Source organism: Anguilla rostrata, chromosome 13, assembly GCF_018555375.3.
Source record: "Anguilla rostrata isolate EN2019 chromosome 13, ASM1855537v3, whole genome shotgun sequence".
NCBI classification, from domain to species: domain Eukaryota; kingdom Metazoa; phylum Chordata; class Actinopteri; order Anguilliformes; family Anguillidae; genus Anguilla; species Anguilla rostrata.
In genome coordinates, this window is record NC_057945.1 from 31,172,455 (window position 1) to 31,189,496 (window position 17,042).

The 17,042-nt window shown below is 42.8% G+C and overlaps 1 protein-coding gene across 10 annotated transcripts in view; it reads right to left on the bottom strand.

Annotated features, from left to right (window-relative positions):
* LOC135237102 (kinesin-like protein KIF1B) overlaps window positions 1-17,042 on the bottom strand; it is a 69,528-nt gene that overhangs the window by 20,559 nt on the left and 31,927 nt on the right. For 4 of the 10 annotated variants that reach the window (XM_064303846.1, XM_064303848.1, XM_064303847.1 and 1 more), the window contains 11 exons: window positions 16,526-16,737; window positions 13,391-13,470; window positions 12,769-12,844; window positions 11,889-11,968; window positions 11,410-11,516; window positions 10,766-10,849; window positions 10,111-10,291; window positions 9,400-9,472; window positions 1,889-1,985; window positions 1,188-1,336; window positions 528-706 (listed from right to left, as the gene is read on the bottom strand). In XM_064303846.1, coding sequence (XP_064159916.1) covers window positions 528-706; window positions 1,188-1,336; window positions 1,889-1,985; window positions 9,400-9,472; window positions 10,111-10,291; window positions 10,766-10,849; window positions 11,410-11,516; window positions 11,889-11,968; window positions 12,769-12,844; window positions 13,391-13,470; window positions 16,526-16,737 — 1,318 coding nt within the window. Of the gene's footprint in view, window positions 1-527; window positions 707-1,187; window positions 1,337-1,888; window positions 1,986-3,418; window positions 7,001-9,399; window positions 9,473-10,110; window positions 10,292-10,765; window positions 10,850-11,409; window positions 11,517-11,888; window positions 11,969-12,768; window positions 12,845-13,390; window positions 13,471-16,525; window positions 16,738-17,042 lie in introns of those variants that run through there. The other 6 variants (XM_064303850.1, XM_064303851.1, XM_064303852.1 and 3 more) reach the window with 3 other exon arrangements.

Here is a 17,042-nt window from a genome sequence, read left to right on the forward strand (position 1 = left end):
TTTAATCTTCACTTCCTCAACAAGTCCTCATCAAAACCCAATGCGAAGGTCAGTCCGAGTAATTTCACCTCACACTACAGTTAGTAAAGGGTCATTCTCAGACAACAGAGCAGTCTGTCAGATTCATTTCACTACAGAATATTCTTTTCATCCACTATCCTAAGCAATGTCAAAATTACCTCATTTAAATATAGCTCTGTCATCCTCCTTCCTGCTAAAATCAACCAGGATTTTATGACACTGACCCTTCAGTCCTAACCAACACTGACAGCACTCCCACACAAATATTATTTTCCTGCGTAATACTATTATGTCATCTGATCTGTACATTATGCATTCATATTAAAGGTTTGAGTATGAATCATCTACTGTGGCCTGATTTACATTCAATGAATTACTCCAGGCCTGTCATATCAGTCAATCACCAATGACACCGATGAAGAGCTCAAGTCTCCCTGCTACTTGTTCATAATGATCTTCATGGTCTGGTCAGGACTGTACAGGACTGGTGAAACCAATCATCTTACTTCAGCTTCTCCAGAGACCAGTAGTGTGTGGCCCCGTTCTTCAAGTCCTGGACCTCCACGGCCACCACCGTGCGGGGAAAGGGCCGGGGGTCTCGGTCCTTCTCAGGCTCAGGAGGCAAGAGCTCAGGGGGCAGCGGGGAGTACAGGGTGTCCGTCAGGAGCACAAACTGGAACTGCACCTGGAGGGGTGGGGGGGTAGAGTACAAACATGGCCGAAGTTATGACAGAAATGATACACACTCTGAGTATATCATATTTCCCAAATTATACACAGCGGACACTGATCTAAAAATGATACAATGATAACCAGGGCATAATATACTGTAGAGTGAGTGTATAACACAAATATTATAATAAGATACCTCAAGACAGCACTCACTGCCAATTGGAGCTACCTATGTTTTGTTCAGCTGGCACCATTTGTAGCTCTGAAGAGCAAATTTAATGAATAGATTTTTTTCCCATCACACCAATCCATCAGGGCTGCAGCTTGGAATTAATTAAAATAGGTTCTTTATATTAGCTGATAAAGCAGAATTTGTATAACACTCCAAAAAAGATTCCATACTTAACTCAATGCCAGACCACATAATGTCCAGTACCCTTGAATATTTAATTCTCACCAGATAAAACCTGTGCGTGTGCAGTATCGACCAATACCTTCTTCTTCAGCTCCACGCTGATGGCGTTGGCCTCCTTCAAGTACACTGCATTCCCCCACAGCTGGTCCCTCAGAGAGGTGAACTGGTGGTACTTCCACTTCCTGAAAGCCCACTGAGCCAGCTCGCACTCCCGCTGCGTCCAGGGCACTGAGCGGAGCACGAAGCACATGACATCACAGACTGAGCGTGTGCAGGTATGCAGGCAGGTACAGGGACACGCACATTACATACATACACACCATATCAGAGAGTATGTGCATATATAGTATAATAGGTGATATAAAGTGGGGGGTACTTCCTGCTGCAATCTGTATTTACAGGTGAAACGCACTTTCAACATGTGCTGAAAAGAACAGGCATCAAGTAGGTGCACATAATTTACCACAGCTTGCAACATGTCTTCCTGAAACATACAATTATGTGTAGAAAACATGCTACTGTATATATATGTGTATATATATATATATATTTTTTTTTTAAGGTAAAAGCTGATTTTTTAACTAGTACTTAAATTTTAAACTCATTTAAATTATGTTTATATTACCATTTATCAATGGAATGGATACATTTAAAGGTCACTGAAGTCATGTTGTATGCAAATACATGATAGTACAGGAATCAGAAGCTCAGGCCTGTCTTGTTGCCCACAGTGTTTTGCGATAAAGCGACTCTCTGTTCCTCCTATGCAATAATCATCACCTTCCTCTTCTTCCTCCTCCTCTTCCTCCGGGGTCTCTGCGACCAGCGAGCGCGTTTCCACCTGTTTCTGCAGCTCCTGCAGCTTGCTCTCGTACACCTGCGCAGTGGCACAGAGACAGCGTGTACAGGACACGAGGGGACAGACAGACCTCTGTGCAAAGGACATATGCACAGGGAGTGAGAGCTGTCACTCAAACCCAAAAGCAACATGGACATACTGCCATCCCAGCCTCGGTTCCAGTGGAACTTCAGCATTATGCCATCATGGTCAGATGAGACCACAATTGAACCAGCGGTGCTAGTGGCATGGGATGGACGATACCCACATTGAAAAGGATGGCAGACCAATAGAGAAATATGGTTGTGAAGTGTTGATGTTGTGGGATTGTTTCACATCAAGGGGTGCTGGGTCTCTTTTAAAAGTAAATGGAATCATGAAATCAAGAAAGACAAATCCAAGACAACGGTCCCTAGAATACATGAAAATCAACTAAGAAATGGTTGACTGACCACAGGCTTGAACTTGACCAGAATTTTGTTGTTTTATATTAAAGGGGGCTGTGAATGCTACATTTTTTGAATGATTATGGAGGAAACGGGGGTGACAGTAGATGGGGCGGAGAGGTTCTGACTAAAATTCTATTATTGAAATGATTATTCAAATGATTCATAAAATTCTTGTTCACTCAAACACAGTTTTCACCTAGGTAATACAGGGCCCCTTGTGCTCTAGTACTTGTCACCATGGTTACCAGCACAAATGGCATTTCAATTGGAAGCGCTGTAAATACATTTTTCTGAATCAAAGCGCCTTGCTTCATCTCAAGCACCATTAGAGCCAATCAGCTTGTGCTATAAAATGAGCGTGCACACCAAAATGTACTGTTTACACAGAGATATTGTTAGTTTTCTGTATAGAGATAAAATATCCAGAACATGCCAAAATTTTTTACATGATATCCTGTATGATTCCTGTGCACAAGTTCATTTTCTGTGATCTTCGAACAAACTATTTTTGTGCGAAGTGTGTGAAAATGATCAAAGGCATACATACATTTTAGGCATGATAAATAAGCTCACGTGACACTTATTAGACAGCTCACATAAAAGCAAACAGTAAATTGGTTCTGTGTGATGTTCCAAAAAGAAGACATGGCACTAAAATAACTGGGGAGAAATGGCACTTTGAGTGAAGCATTACTTTCAATATTAACGTGTGTAGAAAATACAATGGATGCTGAATAGAGTCATAGTTTGACAGTGTGGGATACAAACTATGTTTGGATAATTAAAAATAAAAATACATCACTACTAACAGATGAAAAACATGGATGGGAGGGTGAGATGCTCATCTGTATTGTTGGAAAGCAAGAGCACAAAGTACACCTGTCCACACAAACCTCAAAACTCTGCCCATAATTACGCAGCACTAACAACCCAAGTCTTTTTGCATTCATCTTAGAAGACCCCTGGTTTTGATGTTCAGGTAGTGTGAGTATGAGAACTCATTCAGCAAGAAGGACAAGCATCAAAAGTGTGCATTTGGCCAGTTTATTTTAGTTCATTCTGTCCTTAAAAATGCTATTCAGTGACTGCAGGAAGCAGCCAACGCCCTTTTAATAAATCAGCAAATCTCTTGTGAGTGCTCAAGTTTGGCCTTGAGGTGCTTAAAGTGCTCACTCCTGAAGCGCCCCAACACCCTGATTCTGGGGCATGTCACCCCTGGAAGGCACACGATAGGTTCTACTGCAGACAGCAAAAAGTACAACACTGAATGGAGGAAGCAAAACGGAAATAGACTTCCTTACATTTATATCCAGATTGAACAGCTAACATAATTTTCCATTTCATTTTTGTACAGACTTAAACATCCTCCTCCACAATCTGTGTTCAGTTAACAGTTAGCACCATTATATACTTTCAATAGCACGTACTGTGGCAGAAGTAAGCATAAGGCATAAATAGAAGATTACAGGAGACCGATATGGCATGCAAATTATAGCTTGAAAGAGCAGTATATGATTGACAGCAATCTAATATGCAGCTGGCAGCAATTGCTTTTTGGGGCCTGCAGACTGGAAGTCATGGCAACCTCAAAACATATTTTAGAGTTATATTTCATACATATTAAAAGAGCAGAACCCCAGACTAACAAATGAATTAAATGAGGTTGCGATTTTCCCAAATTCTGAGAAGGCACAACACTCTACTCAGAAGACACACCATTTTCACGATGGAAATGCGGACCATCACAATGACATTTCACTAACCCAGGCTCCAATTTAATGCTGTTTGAAGTGTTCCAGCTTTCAATGTTATAATCGCAGATATAACATGATGGTGTCTAAGGTAATTCCCAAAATCTCACACTTAACAGCCACTGTTCTAAAAAAAAAATCAAATGAAAACAAGTTCGGAATAGTCAAGGATGGCTATCAGTACTTGTGTAATGCTGAAAATTAAACTATTTTATAGGTATAACAACACTGTTTTGGATTACATAATGTATCAGAAATTAGGCATGAAACAGGTTAAGTGTCCTCACACAAAAAAAGAGGTATTTAATATTGAGGCTGGATTGTAAATGCAGAGTAATGCTAATGTTTTGTTAGCAAATCAATAAGGCACTTTACTTTTGCCTCCAGTAGAAAGCAACCAGACAAGAAACGTATGCCTTCTCTAACACTTTCTCTGAGTCTTTCGCAACTTACACAAACCATTCACTGGGAAAACCTTACAAACCCACTCCTCTTCATCTTCATCCTTCTTTATCTAAAAACAAGTTTCCACCACCACACTCTTCACTTTCAACCCATTTAAAATGATTAAAATTGAAATCCATTTAGAAAATGGTTGACAACCTGGTTTGAACATAAAAAAAAACAACTGGTTTGAACATAAAACCAGTTGTTAGTATTTCAACATCATACAAGCTCTTTTAAAATTAACTGCATTTTTATCTTGTGTTACAGATTAATGACCTGGTAACAAACAAACACTGCAGATGATCATCAAGGATATTGTTATATGGCTTTTAAACCAACAGCTTTTCCTGAATTAGACTGTGCACATTAAACTGGCTAAAATACACACACAATCGGAAGAATGCATAAACAATTTGCTTCCAAAGTAAATTAATCAAATGTGACATGCTGACATTCAGAAATAAAACATAAAGCATAAGTATTTCTTTAGTTGGTTCATAGAGGGCTTGGTTTTCAACACTACTTGGCTATAATACGTTTTACGAGTGTAAAAAAAAGTACGGAAGCCTATGATATACAGTAAATGGCAGTTCCCCTACATTTCCTGTGTTTCATATCTGAGATCACACAGTGGCACCATTGATAGAGATGGGATGATGAGTAGCAGACATCACTCACAGAAGTATAACTTGTGCTTTCTTAATACATACAATTAAAAACTTGGATCAACCAACCACAAAACACACTCAAGTGTTCCAGTGCAAAAGAGAGAGAGAGAGGTCACAGTTTTAGCAGTGCAACTGAACGCAAACGTGTCGAGTCTCGCCGTTGCTTCTGTGACATCATCCCCACTGATCATGGGTTTGGCCTCTCCAGTGCGTCACACCGCCGTCTCTCGACCGGACTTCAGGTTCGGTGCCGACAGCTGCCGCCGCATCCGCGGTGGGGTTGTGAAGCCGTTGAAGTTAGCGTGCCGGTCGGCCTGCGCATAGTAGTGCTGGAAGTTGCCGGAGCCGGCGGAGTTGGCGATGTCACTGTAGGGGGCGCTGTTGTAATGGCAGGGCCTGCGATGCTGCTGCTGCTGCTGCATGGGGTGATGGAAGTAGCGCTGCTGGTGGGCCAGCTGCGGTCTTCCCTGGTCGCCGGCGTTGTGCAGGGACTCCATGGACCCGGAGGCCTGCCGCTGCGGGCTGCCGGGCTGCTGCTGCTGCTGCTGCGGCGGGCTGCTGTTCAAGGAGTTGCTGCGGCCGCGCACCGGCTGCTGGTTCCTGTAACTGTGTCTCTGGGCCTGCAGGCCCTGACCCGGCTCCGCCTCTTTGCTCCTCCTCTGCGGAGACGGGCTGGGCGCGCGGGGGCACCGCTGGACGGCCACGCCCATCTGGGGGTCCCGGCCGTCCGCGGGCCGCGGGGGCGCCTCCTCCTCCTGCAGGGCGTCCTTGGGCACCTTCAGCTCGATGACCTGTTCGTCGGTGATGATGATGTGGGTGCCGGGGCTCCAGGAGTTGCGGTGCTTGGGGTTGCTCTTGAAGGGGAAGCGCGGCTTGCGGTCCTCCGGAGGGATGAAGCGGTGGGGGCCGCTCTGTCGCCGCAGCTGCTTGGAGATCTCCTGCTGCTGGAGGTTCTTCAGACGCACCTGCTCCTGACGCATCCAGCGCATCTGGCCCCGCCGGAGGGACGCGTCGTCGCCCGCCGCCCTGGACGACGGCTCGCTCTCAGCCCTGACCTCCGGGTGGGCCCTGACCTCCCGCGGACCGTTGGCGGCAGGGGCAGGGGCGGGCCTCTCCTGGCCCTCGGCCGTGTTGATCAGCGGCAGGATCTTCTCCATCTTCAGCATCTTGTTCCTCAGGGCGCGGATCTCCTCGTCCTTCATGTTGTTCTGCAGCTTGACCTCCTGCAGGATGTCCTCCAGCTTGTCGATGTGCACCTTGAGGTCGTCCATGTCGCCCGGGCCCCGCCCGTTGGTCACAACGTCCTCGATGCGCTCCTCCCCAACTCCCACCGTGTCCCACACGTCCCGGGCCACCGCACGCCACGAGTCCCGCTCGTTGGGATCCTTCTTGCAGTACGTGGCGCACAGCTCCTTCATCTTGACGATGGCCAGGGCCTCGATCTCCTGCCGCGTGTGGCGAAAGTCGTTGAGCGCCACCTCGTAGCAGATCTCCTTCACCGCCTGGATCTTGAGGTCGGAGATGGTGACCCATTTTGAGTCCTTGGTGATGCGGCGGTGCTGGGGTATCTGGTACATTTTGATTGGCTCACGGCGTTTTCCGCTGCTAGGCAGGCCGCACTTTTTCACAATGGTTTGCAGCTTGCTGGGTGGCAGCTTCTCCCTCAGGGAGGTGATTAGTCTCCAACTCTCCTCACAAGACCTCTTATCAGAGTCATCGCCACTATCAGAGTCTCCGTCCTTTATAAAAACAAAAACAAGAAACAAACCAAAAACACAAAAAAACCAAACCAAAATTTAAATGGGAAACAAAAAAAAACTTAAAGGTGGCTTAACGAATATAACTGAATATGCAAAAGAGAAAACATCATGGCCCTGGAATATTCTGGGATGTTTCAAAGGACACCAATCACCAACCCGAGATTCAGATACTAAAATGTTTTAATTTTCATTGAGGTGTGTAAACTAATATTTTAGCATTATCCCAAACAAAATGATCAGTAATGGTCATTGAAGCTATTTTGAAGAATTCCAAATTAATTTTTTTTTAAATAAAAGGTCCAACATAACTGAAGGGGAAGGAAACCTTGAAGGGCAGGGCAGCCAAATCCTGTTCCTGCAGATCTACCACCCTGTAAGGTTTTCATTCCAACCCTAACAAAAGCACACCTCATTCAACAGCTAGAGATCTGCTAATTAGCAGAATCTGCTGTGCCGAATCAGGGTTGAAATGAAAACCTACAGGACGGTAGATCTCCAGGAACAGGGTTGGGCAGCCCTGCCCTAAGGCAACATTTCATAAGGGACTATCAATCCACAGGCCAGACCGATTCCTTATTTTGCATATGAATGTAAAACACAAAGGTAAAGTTATGACTGGGGTTCCAATAACATAAATAACAAAATAACATATTTGATGGAAAAAATGGACTCAGTACTCTGGTTTTTGGTTTTTGTTTTGACAAAAGCTGCACCCCGAACATGCTACAAAGTCATGCAAAAAAGTGGAGGCAAATTTCATGCATTCCTCCATTTGAAGTCCATGACAAAAGAGAGGGTTTAGAGTCCATCTAGTATTAGTAGCACATTAGACCACACAAGAGCTATTCAAGGTTTATTATACAGTAAGTAGACAGAGAACAAGCAGGAAAGTGAGTACAAGGATTGTTAATGCATTACACTACAAGATACTTCAGAGAAACTAGAGCTTCTCATTTTATACATAGGTAAAGTTCATACAATGCATACCTAAAATGGACCAAAATAAAATAACAAAAAAATAAAAATAATAATAAATAAGAGATGAGTACATATTTCATCCGAAATGTTGTTCCAAAACTTTTGTTTGCGGTACAATAGGGATTCAGCAATACATGATTAAAAACATATTCAAATGTACTGATCATGTATGTACCCCCTCTACCCCCCATACATACTTATGGGACTGACAGCAGGAAGAGAAGGAATCAGTGTTAAAAGTCATTGTAAATTATATAAAATTCACAATGGAGTGATGTTTAATCGCATATGTATACCCACTGAAGACCTTTATCTGGGAGCTACTAAAGTGTTTTGAAGGCTTGCACACTTTAACTCTGGTTCCAAAACATATTTCCAGAAATACTACCACTACTCTGTCTTTATAAGAAGGTTGTGTTAAAACAATCTACAAGAAAAACAACTATGGGAAACCAGAAACCATGCAAAAGCAGCAAACCTGAGTGGATGTTATAATCAATCACAGCTGTGATTTTAACATTTGTTTTCCATATTGGAACTGCAAGAAGACTACAATTTGGGGCTCAAATATTGAGCAGTGCCAACTGAATCCAACAGGGATAATCTTATGGGACTGACAAGAGCTGTTTTCCTTTTACAAATTCCATAAGAATGCAACATGTGTGCTGTTTTGCATGGTCATTTTGAGTGTAAGAATGAAACAATGGACCAAAAATGGAAAAAGCAGGAATACTTGATTCTCCACTGAATATACTGAAGGAATTCTGCAATAATGTGAGAGCAAGGTATACATTTTGGTATATATTTCCACAGTGCTCCTTACTTAGTGGAGTTCCATGCAAGAAGGCAGAGAAAATGCATGCGTTTGCAATAAGAAGCCATTTTGTGACCAGTCCGTGCCAGAGCTTAGAGTGCAGAATTAGTGCTGGCTAGAATTCAACAAAGCAAGAAAAACAAAAACCACTCGCTTAAAAAGAGACCAGCAACTCCACATAACCATCAGATAAAACAGTAGCTTTGATTTCTGTTTTATATTCAAAGCTCATTTTAAAACATTACACAAAATGCTTAAAAGCATTCTTAAATATCAGTTTGCTTTGCTGAGCAAAGTTCCCAGTAATATTGATCGCCTTCTGCAAAATTCTGCAATAAAATGTCAAGTGAACCCCATTCTGTGTTAAATTCCATGCCATTCAAAATGATCCTTTTAGACCTCGTTTAATATTGGCACAAATAATTGAATATATAAATATCTAATGATATAGGCATAACTGTAGATCAAAATTAAATATTCAACTAAAGCTAAACCTGAGCGGGCACTGATTCACCACTGTGCAACAAATTCCAATCATAATTTTTTTCTTCTGTGACTCTTAAAACAGAAACAAATCTGGGCTTACCAATCTCTGCTGTTCCAGAAGTTGGTCTGCTTCCTCCTTCTCTTTCTTGTACAAGATCTCCATTTCAGTCAGCCTGAGAAATGAGAACACCTTTTCTACACACAGTAGGAGACGGCCAACATGTTTACTGTAAGCGAAACACTTTTTTCCTGTTCTCTTGTGTAATCCATCAGTCAGCCAGTCATATGTGGCTGAAGCATTCCTCCAGTACAACAGTTACCATTTTTCCAAACCAAAAGCCACGCAGCATACTTCAGCAGAGACAGGGACGTCTGCAGGAGAGGCGTACGCTTCAAGGAAGACAACTGGTAGCTAGCAGGACACCCTGGCTGACGTACCAGTGTAAGCCTTCACAACAAAGCCACACAGGCCTGCTGCTGCAATCAATGTTGGCGAGTGACATAGTCCTGTTTTGAACTAGTAATGCCTCGGTAATTGTGACAAACACTGCTTGGGCCAATGGAGGGCGGGGGATTGGGATGGCTTGAAAGTCAGTACAGTAGTCAGCTGGGTGCTACACATTGGTGGTGGGTGAGGTGAGTCAATCACTGTAAAGCACTTTGAGCGTTCGGGAAAATGCTATATATATGCAATGATTAATTCAACAGAAGATTTGGAGTTTGAAGAATAATTTGGGGAATAAAAATCACACTAGTGGCCTTATGTCTTATGCTTAAACAGCCTCCAGCTGGACACACAGTGGCATCCTACCTCTTCTCCATCTCCTGCTTCATGTCGATGCCCTGCTTCTCCAGCAGCTCCCTCTGGGCGAAGGTCCAGTCCACGGGCTCCGAGGGCGTCTCTGCCGACGGGGTCTTCTCCCGCTCCGCACGCGCCTGCTCCGGATGGTTGAACCGGAACACGTGGTTCTTACCCATAATGATGCGGTTCCCTGGGATGTGAATGAAGACACACACATGCACATGCGCACACACGCACACACACATACACAAAATCAGTCAGTGGTTTTGACGTAGAAACACAAAACAACAAGTGAAAATGTCCGCCTGAAATCTGTTTAAACGTTCTTAAAATGCCTCAGACATCTTCCCTTGTGTAACTTCCTCCCCAAGGCTCAACAAAACAATGAGAGTGCCATTAAAAGGATACTAGATTTCCCTCCATTTACATCTTTACATTTTATGCCTTTAGCAGACGCTCTTATCCAGACCAGCATTCTTTCTAATAAAATCCATTAATACAGCTGGATATTTACTGAAGCAATTCAGTTTGCTCAAGGGTACAATGGCAGTGCTCAAGCTGTGAATCAAGCCCTAAACCTTGGAGCTGCAAGTCTAGCTGCTTAAATGTTATGCTACCCCGCCCTTCGTCTACCACTGGTGAAAGGGATGCTGGGAATCCTGACCTGAGCGTAGCTGCACGGAGGCACCCACTCGCTTGCCATTGACGTACGTCTCTGATCCTTCACAAGGCACCAACATGACAATCACTGTAGGGCCAACAACAATAACATTATCAGGATGACACAATAATCCTTATCTGTGGTTCGGCATATTTTAATATGCATTTACAGTATTTTAATAGCACAGTGAATTTCGATATATCAATGTCAAATATCTAAGCGTTGGGTTTTCTTTAAGAGTTAAGCACAGTTTATCAATATATTATGTTTGTCTGACAAGTAAAATCAGCTTCTTTTTAACTGAAAAAGTACCACACTGAAAATCATTTATACATACAGTTTATAATTATACAAAAAAAAACCAGCATTGGTAAGTCAAGGATAAACTTTACAGAGTAAAATCTATTTCAACTGCTAACAACAAAAATACCATTATAATATTATATGTTAAGAGTATTAATATTATATGTTAACAACAGCAGTTACCAGAATATTCATATATAACTGAATGCTAGTTTGCAAATGAATGCTAGGACACCCTCAAGTGACCCATTTTTTCCATGGAACTTTGTAAGAACAAAACAGGAACCGCTGTGTCTCCCGTCTCCCTGGAGACGTGGAGAGAGGCGCCCCTCCCCCATGCTCACCGTCGCCGTTCGCGTTCCTCTCGCTGCGGAAAACGCAGTGCTCCTCTTTGATGTGAGCTCCGCTCAGAACGATGTCCTGCCGTCTCTCAGCGTCCGCCTGCCCGACCCTGCGCCCACGGGTAGGCTGCGTTAGACCCAGAGACTCCCCCGACCAATCAGCACCGTTATGCACAAGGCCCGGTGCTGCCCATTTTTATATTTACAACCACCAGCAGAACGGATGATGGCCCATGTAATTTAACAGCTTTTTCCAATTTCAGACAAAATGGGTTTATTTTGGGGGCAATTCCTCAGCTGACAGTACCACTTTCACGACATTCAGGTGTGCGCCATGGATTGGCACCCATCTGGGCACGCTAGGGCATTTCTCATAACAGTTTAAATTTCGAGTGTACATGCGAAAACCACCGGAGCAGTAGGTTTCTGCCAAGAAAAGACCCAGTTATTCCAGTTTTAAAAATAGACAATGAGCCCATTACCTTGTAATACCATCTTTGATGTAATAAAGCAGACACTCTGACATCAAGGGGTCTTCATTCAAGTTGACCAGATGAGGAGTCTGTTGATTAGAGAACCCACAGTGAGATCAGTAGAGGACTGCTCAAGTGCATATACTGCACACCGCACAACAATCTGAGCCTGTGCACGCTCTGAACAATAACGAACCAAGCGGAGACTGTCCTCTGCAAAATATCCATCTAAATAAGAAAAATAAACATTGTTTTTGATTTTTAAAAACCTTGAGTGTCAGTTTTGCTGCTATGAAACATTGACATGTCTACCACTGTGCCAAAAGATGCTAGGAAGGATCATACTAACATTTGTAAAATATTCTAGGAATAATATGTTTGAACATTTGTATTTGAATATAGACAATCATGGGTCTGAAATTCACATAAAGATCCGAGAAAGACATTAACACTGAAACAACACATATTTCAGTGCTTTTCTAGGCAAAAGGCAAAATGATTTCCAAAAGATGTCAGAGACTGCAAATTGTGAAATTAATTTTTTTCCTAGACCATGTTACCTGGAAAATAATCAGAGCTGGCTTTCCAGGGCAAATACAGAACACAGGAAAAGAAGCGAAAGAATGAAAAAATAATGAAAACAATAAAAAAAGAGAAGAACGGTGGATAGGAGAGAACTTGCAAAAGGAAATTAAATTATGACACTGGAGATGGGGGGGAAACAGAATGTGCCTCATTAAAGTAACAAAGAAACTACCCAAGGCCCAGTTCTGAATAACTGTGCATGTAAGGTTTAATTACATCATAATAGGGGTGGATAACCAGTATTGTCCAAGTGGCCAACAGAGGAGAGTGACTGGTGCCCTCAGTGATCTGAAACCCTGATTACCTTTTTAGGTGAAAAAACTCCAAGGGTGCCCCCATCCTCACGGATTGCCACGCCCATCTCAGCCAGGAGTGCCTCCCTAAGGGGTTAATCGGAACAAAATATCAACACTCAGATGCACACATACTTATGTATTCATATCAAAAACCAATGCAAGCAATGCAAAGAAAGCCAAAAATACACCCATATTTATTTTTAATAAAATGTAATGCTGTTTCTTGGCAGCTGAACAACATATCACCAGCATTCAGCCAATACAGTAGCGAATTACATTAAAATAAAAGCAGATTAATAAAAATGGATAAAGGAATTGCAAAAAATCTGCGTGACTTTTCTCGGTCTTATATTCTGTCAAAGGAAAAGCTTTCCTTTAGACTGTGTGCCGCATGTATTCACACTTAGTCACATGCGCACATATTCTTCCTGAAAGATGTTCTAAAGAAGGTTGGCTAATGCACTCTGACTTCCTGGAAAATGCCAGAGCTGAAGTGTCAGATTCCCTCTGGACTGGGGCTTCTGTATTGGGAAATGACTGACTGAGTGCAGTGGTGGGTGGGGTATGGTGGCCTCAGCAGGACAAACGAACAGACGTACACACACATTGTCCTCCCATCCCCTCACTGACCTCTCCATGCGGATTGATTCGGTCTTCCGCAGTTTCTCCTCCCAGGTCTCGTTCAGCTCAGCTATAATCTTCTCAGATTCCTGCGGGGGGAAACAGGGGGGTTCAGGGTGTGGTTATTTTTCTAAGCTGGAAAAAATGAAGAGAACTGTGACACTTGTTTTCATAAAAGGTGCCCATGGTTTAGCAGCTCAGAACTGAAAAGAAAAATCATAGCACCTTAAAACCAACTATGAGGAAAAATTGGTTACAATTGGAGGTTCAAATTACCAGTGTAAATAAAGCCTTAAAACCCGAAACAGAACATTAAAACAAGATGGCCGCATTCTACACTCCCATCAGCCTGAAAGCCTTTTCAGATTGTGGTCTTCTTCAGAAAACGGAATGTTTCTGGCTGTCCTTTAGGCCGGAAGACCAGCAGTTAAAATGCGTCCGGCAGCTGACTCTCACTAAAATTTGGGGCCTTTGTCATACACAGAGCTACCTGCTGATTGGTCAATGGTCACTGAAACACAGAATTGGCTTGTATGACCTCTCACACATGACACACGATTCACAATTCAAGAGGACCGTGCCCAAATTTTGTTTGACATCAAAAAACAATTAGGAGCATGAAACCAGTCGGATCAGTATCTCATACTTGGCAAGTTGCAACGCTAAGACCTAACGTTTTTCTTACAATTTGATCCCGATCTGAAAAGAACAATTGGGATCCCACAACTCATATAATATAATATAGGGGTTTAATCTGTGTGCTGCCTTTGGCAAGAGATTCCGAAGAGATGCAATAACCTCGGAGTTCTTTTTGCTGAAAGCCGTTGGATAATATGTTAAAATGAGGTCTTAACTGGTTCTCCCGAAGCTCGCAGAGCATTTTCTTGAAAGGGTAGATGTGATGTTAACCTTAGTGTCCAGGTCAAATTCCTCACCTGACTTTGCACCCCATTATATTTGATTATGAACACAATCTGTCTGTCCCCATCTTGATTTAAAACTGATGATAAGGTATCTTTCAAAAAGCAACACATCATCCTGATTAAATAAGAACAATATTACTCCAAATATTCCCTCAGTTTTCCCACCCAAAAGCAACATTCAAGGCTGTCCCAGCGACATTAGTAGCACTATTTCTTTGTATGTCTTTGACTGGCAGCTAAAGCGCCAAGTATCATGGAAACAGCCAGAACATTCCCATGGAAACAGGAAATCGTATTGGGCAGAGAAGAGAGAGAAGCAAGATGAGTACCCTGAAACCTTTCCCGATAAATATTGTTTTTTCAGCTCCGTACACTGAAAGAAACTCTACACTCAGACAGAAAACCTGCCTATTGTTTCACATGTAACAATCTCTAAACCTGACCTGGTGTAGTCATATCCTGGATAAAATCATAACAACCAAATAATATTCCACAAGAGCTACCTAATTACACTTCACTTTACATGAGCCCCATAAATCCTTGGAACTACTCCAGATCTCCCAAAGATTAGCTGCATGCCCCCGAGTGCTTTTCCTCAGGGCTGGAAAGACTAAACGCAGGCAACGACGATGCATACGGGGAGCCATCATCAGGGTTACCATGGTGATTCATTTCATTATACTGCTACACTGCAATAACAGCCACGCCATTTATTAAAGGAAACTTGACGCTGGATTACCAGTTGCTGGATATTCCCTTTGGGGTATGTTCAAATTATTCTGGAAATGAACCCACAGCTAAAATCCCCAGCAGGGAAAGACCACAGAATTTGTGTAAGAGTGGAGGTTAGTGTCACAATCCATATTTTTGAGATTACCTCCTTTGGGGACATTTATACCGATCATTAACACACTGACGAATGACCAGCCTCAGTAAAAAATAAATATCTGTACTCAAGGGAGTCACAATCCAGCCTTTTCCCCCTTAAGATTTACATGCTTTATGAAAGTCCAGTTATTCCAAAATTAAATGGAATTATCTGTGGGGAAGCGCACACACACAGCAATGATAAATAACTACCTTTTATATTTTTGTTTCTATTTCTTAAATAAACATTGGATATTAGTAACAACAGATAGAAACAGTAAAAGCAGTAAAAAGTGTGAAGTCAAAAAAAAAAATGTGGAAGATTAGACAACGAAAACGGACTAACTGCATACCACTACCTGCTACGATCTTAGCAAATGTACAATTATTAAGGAATAAACTAAACAAATTGAAAACTAATGCCATTCACCTATGTGAATTTAGAGGCGCCTGTATCATGGCATTGACTGAAACTTGGCTGACAGACATGGACTTAATATTCCTCCCTGGATATTGATGGCTTTTGGACTTCAATTCAACTTGATCGTGACCATCAGGTAACGTGGAAATCAAAGGGAGGAGATGCTTGCCTGTATATAAATCGAAAATGGTGCAGTAACACAGCTGTAGGAGACCAAAATTGTTTAGCAGACATAGAGCTGCTGTCTGTTGCTAAGGCCCTTCTACCTCACGAGGGAATTTCCTCAAATATCTGTTTCAGTGATTTACATTCATGCAGGAGCAAATGCCAGATCGGCTGCTGATACCATCTTTAAGGGTGAGTGATTAAAAAAAAAAAAAAAACATTTTAGAGCTTTTAGTTACCTTGTCCTTGTACGGTTTGTGCATGTGTCATGTGATGCAGTCTCTCTAAGCATGAATATGTCTTGTTTTTTTTTAAACTTGTCTGCAACCAAATTTCCCAGGCTGGGACAAAAAGTTTGACTTCACTTGATAGTCAGGCTGCTTGCAATTGGCTGATCACCACCCTGAATTAAGGTGTAACTGCATTAATGATTTTGGTTATGTAATGTAGCAACATTTTATACAAGCTCAGACCATCTACAGTGCAAACCACAAGAGGAAAGAGGAAGGGTTTGACCTTCTAACATAGCACTCCACCAACCTGAGCACTTGGCTTAACACTGGATATGCTTCCTAGACTGACAAGGATTTACAGGACAGCTGATGACGGTGAACTTTTTTTTTGTTGCATTGCGTCTGTCACCTATTCACTACTGCAGTTACTATTCTCAGTTCGCACAGACGTACCAAACGCAATCGTGAACTTCAGCCGCTCGGGGCAAGAGCGAGCGACGGAACGAGCTAAATGCGACGCAACGTGCTGGGATACCTTGAGTCGCTCGATGGCCTCTTCCCCGCCGGGCGTGGACATGATGCGCTCCTGGATGCTTGTGACAGCCTGGAGGCCCACCTGGCTACTGAGCGTGCCTGAAGACGGGGAGGCGGACAGAGAGCCGATAGGCGCTGTGGAGAAATGGCCAGGCCGTTGGTTCTCTGAGGACAGCATGTACCTATGCTTATTGTTGTGTATATCTTTCAGGTCTGAGCCACAGTAGAGAGCCGCAGGGGTTTTTTTTCAGGAAGCAGAAAACAAGAAAACAAAACGAACAAAACAAAACAAAAAAAAGGGCAGACAATGGATTGAGAGAAAGAGAGAGAAAGAAAGAAAAGAGGAGGAAAGTCGAGTGAGAGACACTCAAGTAGAGCTGAGGGACCACAGTAAAAAAGACAGCAGTAAGAAAAACCTCAATCACAGTAGGAGGCCATTTTCACACCAGGACACCGGTGGGTTTACACAGCAATTTGCACGTCTAAAAATCAGTCTTGGGGCTCAGATCAGAACACTA